At 37.2% G+C, this 6,866-nt stretch overlaps 1 protein-coding gene across 1 annotated transcript; it reads right to left on the bottom strand.

Moving 5' to 3' along the window:
* Positions 1–312: 312 nt before the first annotated feature.
* LOC135598673 (ABC transporter G family member 26-like) lies at positions 313–6,833 on the bottom strand. Its single transcript, XM_065092843.1, has 9 exons — positions 5,966–6,833; positions 4,617–4,897; positions 4,303–4,458; positions 3,333–3,516; positions 2,833–3,111; positions 2,303–2,587; positions 1,860–2,144; positions 1,333–1,440; positions 313–1,112 (listed from the first exon to the last, which is right to left on the bottom strand). The coding sequence occupies exons 1-9, from the start codon at positions 6,173–6,175 to the stop codon at positions 843–845; spliced, it is 2,058 nt and encodes a 685-aa protein (XP_064948915.1). The 5' UTR covers positions 6,176–6,833; the 3' UTR covers positions 313–842.
* Positions 6,834–6,866: the final 33 nt, after the last annotated feature.

The raw sequence follows: 6,866 nt of genomic DNA, 5'->3' as shown, positions 1-6,866 counted from the left end.
GATCCAAAATACTTCCGGATTTTTTTCCCGATTTCCAACTAATTTTGTTAGGTTTTCTTGATCAAATCAGGTGCACAAATTTCATAGGATTCCCAACAAATTCTTTCAATTTGCAGGACAAAACATATGTATGGAGAATTACCAGAAAAAGATGAAGTGTCTACATTAACCTTTACATTGGCAATCAATTCACCAGGTAATGAGATGAAGAGTCTGAAATCAATTAGTAACTTTTGTACTTCGTTGAAGGATGGAAATAAGAAAGCAATCAATAAGAGTTGTGGCTGAGAGATTCCAGATTTCTTGTAGTCAGGCTGCTCAACACCATAGTATTAAATGTTGGTGAGCTTTGCAAGTGTTTACAGCCGCCTTGACTTTAGCAATCATACACCAATCAATCAGATTAAGTGTGTGTCTAAAATCAAACAGGAGAAATGTTTATTCTCCACTGAAGAGCAAAATAAGTAAGCAATCAACAAGTATCCTGGCCAAGGATTTTTGTGATCAGCTGCTCAAGTCGATAGTATCAGATGTTGGTGAGCACCTGTAAGCTTTTACATCAGCCTTTCTTTTGGCAATCATACACCAAGTATCAAGAGTATTGTGCTTTTATCAAGACCAAAATCAAAGAAGAGTAATGTTTATTCTTCGTTGAAGAGTGAAATAAGCAAGCGATCAGTAAGTAAGAGCCTTGGCAAAGAGAATCCAGACTTCTTGTAATCGGCCACTTAACTCTATAGTATCAAACATTGGTGAGCTCCATAAGTGTTTACGTCCACATTTATTTTGGTGGTCATACACCAAGAATTGCGGGCATTGCACTCTTCTACAAAACTCCAAACTTAAAAAGGAGTCATGTTTATTCTTCTCTCGAGAGCAAAATAAGCAAGTATTCGGAAAGAAAGAGCCATGGCCAAGAGAATCCAGACTTCCTGTAATCGGCTGCTGAAGTCTATAGTATCAAATGTTGGTGAGCTCTGTAAGTGTTTACATCCACCTTTACTTTGGCAATCATACACTAAGTGTTGTGAGTATTGTGCTTTCAGCAAGAGTCTAAAGCCATAGTGAATGAATGATATGTGCTTCAGCCACATCATGAACTTGGGAATATGCTGCAAGACAAGCAAATTCAGTTGTTATCATCGGTAGGAAGCTCCTCGAGAGAAGTTGTGAATTTGCTAATGTTTCAGAAGTTGATACGATAGATAATTTATTAAAAACATAAATCAGATTGAGTTTTTCTTTAATCCTCAAATAAATAATCACTTTGAGTTTCAGCCATATCAACTTTCTTCGGATCTTGATTAGCCCTCTAGTAACTGACATAGATACCTGCACATAATATCCACCAGTGAGGAGAACCAACATTAGAACCAATGATGCCATCAACCCAGCTCGTTTGACACTTAACATTGCTGCACCAATTAACTCCCCCATTCCCTGGAATTAGACAGATTTGTGAATGTTGGAAATGTTAAGAATTACTGGAAAGAAAAAGAAAAATAAATATAGAAAGAGAAGTTATTCAGGTATTTTTCTCCAGAAATTTCCTGCTGAAGAACCAACGTAAGAATCTACCATAAGATAGCAAAATTCTTACTTGTGAATTTTGAAAGATGGTGACCTTAAAATATCCAAATTCACATCAAGTTCTATTATGAAATATATGTCTTAGATCTCAAGTTGGGTGGTTGAAGTAATGAAATATAACTTTTTGGTACCCAAGTCTTTTTTTTCTTCTTTTTGAACACTTCATCTACAAGTGCTAGCACAAGATGTTTGTTTTCATTTGTCTAAATAAGTAAATTATAAACATACTGCCTTATACCAAAATAAATGGCTTCATGATCTTAAATTACCTGGCTCGTGATGACGATCAACATAATTGCAAAGGACGTCAAGAGAAAACAAGGCGTCGTTCTTCTGAGGTCAACCATGAAGTACAGGATGACCATAAAAATGATGGGATACGCAATATTGATGATCATGTCACAGAGAGTGCTACTCACATAATAAACACTAAATCTATACATATCAGCTTTTCTTTCTTTCACCAAGTAGGACTTTTCGAAAGGGAAGACATATACTGCTCCAATTAATGATGATGATGTCCAGAATATACAGATATAGAACATTAGGCCAACCTGCATCATGGAAGAAAATGCTTAAGACTCAAATGGAATAGAGGGGTCAAAAGATATTTTAAATTACTCCGCCAACATTTGTGATAATAATGTTGTGCTGCAAATAATATTTATACATCTTACAGCAGAAGTTGAACTGTCTGTGTTTTGTTAACCACCTGATCTCTTAATTGAGCTTCAGTTCCTATATTAGATTTCCACCATAGAAGGCCTAATAAAACAGCCACTCCAACTGTTTGTGAAAATCTTAGCTTGTCTAAGTAATCTCTGCTTCTCTCCCTAAATGTCCTCTTTGATAGAATAATGAACTGCTCCACCCAATTCGAAGTCCAATCCTTTTTAATTTGAATTGATAGTTGAAGCTTCATGGGTGCTTTTACTGAATGATAGTTCCCTTCTTTTTCTCTAGGTTCCAAATCTGTCTTATATTTGCATTGCAGAAACTGTAAGAGGCAATGAAGGAAACAAATAAATATGGTGTTGGAATGAGAGATAACTTGCAGTAGAAATCAAAATGCTCACTTTTAAACTGGCATAATAATTTTTTCTTAGAAAAAAGAAACAGAACATTGAGCTTTCTGCAAGTTCTTGCAAAATGAACTTGCTCTTGACTAAACTACAAGAATCTTAGTTAAAGAGCAATGAGAGAACACAATGGTTTAATAGATTTCTTGAGATTCTTTTTCACCTTAATTACTTTCACCTCGATCTCCTGCATATTTGTTGAACCTTGCAAAGTTTCAGGGATGCTGATGTCTTTGACATGTCCGGTCGCTATATCTAGCAGGAACTCTGCAGGACTCATGGCCATCTCAGGCACAAAACCCAGGGACGAGAAATAATGCATGGACTCCCTGGCATTACCATGGTATATGGTTTGACCCTCAGATATCAACAAAAGCTTATCAAACATGTAGAATATCCTGCTAGATGGCTGATGGATGGTCATGATAACTGTTCGCCCTACCTGAAATTGGAGGGAAAAAAACCCTCAAACATACATTTTTTGCAGATTCTTCAGGTGTTATTTTCTCCACAGATGTCTGATTTTTCCGTGTATAATAAGCATTTTTCCAGAAGTGAAACAACATATTACTCTCCCCGTAATTAATTAACTGATATTAGTGAAAACAGTTCATATAAGCTTTCCTCAGAAAGACAGTTATGAGAATCAGTTGACTTTATCACCTTTGCCAGGTTTCCAAGAATTATAAGGAGCTTGCTCGCAGAGGTGGAATCCAGGCCTGAAGTGGGTTCATCAAGAAACAACAATGAAGGATCGACCAGGATCTCATAACCTATACTGGTCCTTTTTCTTTCTCCTCCTGAAATGCCTTTCACAAGAACACCACCCACTCTGGTGTGTCGGCATCTAATTCACAGAGATAAATAATGAGTGCATCAAAACAGTTTTTTAACTTATTTAACCTTTTTTCTAATCACCTTATATATCTAGTATAAATAGAATCAAATCATTTTGATGACAAGAAATGAGGGCCAAACATTTCAATAGCATGGACCATGATCACATGATCCTAATGAGATTTAGTGTATCAAGGTAGTAGTGGAAGCATCAATATCTTGGAAAATCTATCTAGAAACTTGAAAAAGACATTTCCGCTAATAAATATAGATTATCATGAATGTATACATTGTTTTGTGAATAAAACCAAAATAATCAGAAAGAATAATTTGCATGTCAAAACTAAAGAATGAATCTAAAAGTTGAGACTAATATTATACTTGGAGCACCGGCTACATGGTTTCATTTGCAGAGGTGGGGATAGAGTATTAATATGACAAATTACCACCAACACAAGCTAATGATCTAAGTCGATTCCGATTTTGCAAGTACAACCAACACTTCGTTATAGATTTAGCCGAGGTCAAATACAGTACATTGAAATCTCCCTCAAACTTACTAAAACTAGCTTAACCAAATGATTAAGCACACACATGCTTCACATGCAAAGAGACACCCAAGCAAATCCACAAGCATTTAAACTACAAAAATGTAGGGGAAAAAGTTCACTTACAAAGTCTCAAGTTAGAGCAGAACCTGATTCAAAATTAACAAGATTGTTCTAACCAATAGGAACATATAATTCATATGGGCTGCTTGCACATATATGTGACCATAGCAAACACTGATACTGACCTCTCTAAACTTAGCTCTTTTATGATCCTATCCGCCCTCAAGTACTTCTCCTTGCGACTCATCTCTGTGGGAAGCCTCAAGAATGCTGCAAAGACAAGGGTTTCCTCCACTGTAAGTTGAGGAAACAGCACATCATCCTGTGCAACAAATCCAATCCTGTCAAGCAATTGCAACAAGATCAGCATTTGGTAAAATGAAATCATAAAGTGGACAATCCTACTGATGTACACATCGAAACAAGGGAAATTCCAACTCTTAATCAATGTAATTCAATAACAAAAGAATTGAAACATGTAGAAAGAGCAGTTGTTCACCTCCTCTTGAGAGAGGGGCCATAAGGAGTGTCATTGTAAGTAACCTTCCCTCTGATGTCCCCATCCAACCTACCACCAAGTAATTTTAGCAGGGTGGTCTTGCCACTTCCTGAAGGCCCCATCATAGCAAGGATTTGACCAGGGCCAACACTTCCAGTTATGCCTTTCAGTATGTGCTTGCAGTTTCCTTGCTCCATCCTCAGCCAGGAGGCTACACCGGCAATTGTAGCTTTCACAGGGTTCCTTGAACTCCCATTAATTTTATACTCCACATCCTCAAACTGCAGCAGACAAAAAGCAAGCAGGAGGAACATATTTCACATGATGAACCTGTCAACTGTGGTCCATATCTGACACCCTTCCACAATCAGTTTTGGATTTCCCCAACCATGATCACTTACTTGTTATAGAATGGTGACTTTCGAAATGTCATATTTGCCATTATAAATTTCAGCATACAGGATAAATATTTATATCCTCAAAATATTAAAACCCTCCACAAAAATCACCAATGTTAACATCCATGCAGAAGAACTAGGTTAACAATTTAGTATTAATTCATTTGAATTGGAATGTGTGTGTATATATATATATATATATATATATACATATATATACATATATATATATATACATATATATATATATAAGGTACCTCGATACTTTTAGTATTATAGTGTTTTTTTTATTGTTAATGTAAATTAGAGTTTCAACTAGTAATTATACGGCATTCAATGAAAGTTTAACAACAATGGCAGATGCCTAAGCTTTTAGGTTAGCTCAAGCTTTAAGGGATATTGTCACAATCTAACCTGACATAATAATTAACCTATTAACCTGATAAACTTGAATCATCATATGTCAACTCAAATCTCCTCGACTGTCAATGTAGAACTAAAGTAAGATGTTACAAGTCACAATTACTTCAAGCTGTGAAGAAGTAGCTCTTTTCTACTTAGACCCCTCACGCTATGATAATCTACGTCCCAATACACCAGCCAAGTTAGCAGTGAAAGACATCTAATTTTGTAGACTAACTCAAACTTCGTCTGACTTTCGACATGAGACTAAACCGGGATGTCACCTAATGTTAAGTAAATTTAAAGCAATAAATATGGAAATCATTAACTTTATAAGAATATATCTGCATGTGTGTGCATGTGCTACAAAAAAGCAAAGGTTGCAAGGGAACATTTAGCTTAAATGCAGGATAGTTCATAAGACATATTAACGAAAAATGTCTCACTGCTATGATGTTGTCCTATCTCAGGCAAAAATTGTAAATATTACAGCGAAATGACCTGCTTTGGAGGATCGATAACACGTTATTGCAGGCTGGGGAGAGGTACCTTGAGAAATATAGGAAGAGGGCCATAGCCACAAGTGCCCGAATCATCCTGTTCAATCTCGATCTCAACGACGCCATCGTTCCCTTGATGCAGTGCGGCGTTGGGGAGCCCTCCCTTTGTGGTGACGGCCGACGGCTGCTTCTCGTCTTCGACGCTGCGAATCTCCATGGAGCGGTGAAAGAAACGATAGGGCCAAGGTTGCGATGCCATGGCCGTATATGCATCATAAGATTGGGCGTCACGGCCAACGAGAAGCAACCAACAGCGCGCCTACTTATGTCGCTCATCCAAGTTGAGTGATGGTTCGGTACCCCACAAGCTTCGCACGTCGTCTCTCGTTCAAACCGCCACCCGAGAAACCATTTCCTGGGTGACATCTCCCTCACGCACCGCTCCCTCACGCATCGCGGGTGATTCAGGACTGGAACTACAACTCCATCCTCTGCAGAATGCTGGGGAGGCAATCATCTACAACATGGAAAAGTTGACGAGGAAAAGAATACATTTTTTTGGGCCAAAAAGTTTTTATCCCACTTGGTTCATTTTCGCAAGAACAACGTTCCGACAAGATCCCTCTAGCCATCAAATTAAAATTCATTTGTTGTAAACAAAAATTAAAATTTATTTATTGTAAACAAAGAGCACATATAACGAGTTCATGTGTTCCATCTTATTTTCCTTTAATGATAAGAAGCTTCAAGTGCGTTGACGATCAAATTATTAGAATAAAAAGAACCAAATAAGGGTAATTCGTATGCTCGATCTTATTTCCCTTTCTAAGAAGAACCAAGTGTTTCATCTTATTTTAGAAAGTTTAGACCCTAAATAAGAGACTATATCAGAAGTTCACCGTGAACAACCAGCATAGAATGCAAATGATAAATGTTTATGACGAAATATG

The sequence above is a fragment of the Musa acuminata genome, chromosome BXJ2-1, assembly GCF_036884655.1.
Source record: "Musa acuminata AAA Group cultivar baxijiao chromosome BXJ2-1, Cavendish_Baxijiao_AAA, whole genome shotgun sequence".
NCBI lineage: Eukaryota > Viridiplantae > Streptophyta > Magnoliopsida > Zingiberales > Musaceae > Musa > Musa acuminata.
Note: the sequence above shows the minus strand (reverse complement) of the source record. Positions and strands in the feature narration are given on the sequence as shown.

Coding starts and splice junctions, on each gene's coding strand:
- LOC135598673 (XM_065092843.1), bottom strand. CDS start 6,175: ATGGCATCGCAACCTTGGCCCTATCGTTTCTTTCACCGCTCCATGGAG. Junction 4,898..5,965: donor CTCTTCCTATATTTCTCAAG/GTACCTCTCCCC, acceptor TGTCTGCTGCAG/TTTGAGGATGTGGAGTATAA. Junction 2,588..2,832: donor TCGAGGTGAAAGTAATTAAG/GTGAAAAAGAAT, acceptor TGCCTCTTACAG/TTTCTGCAATGCAAATATAA.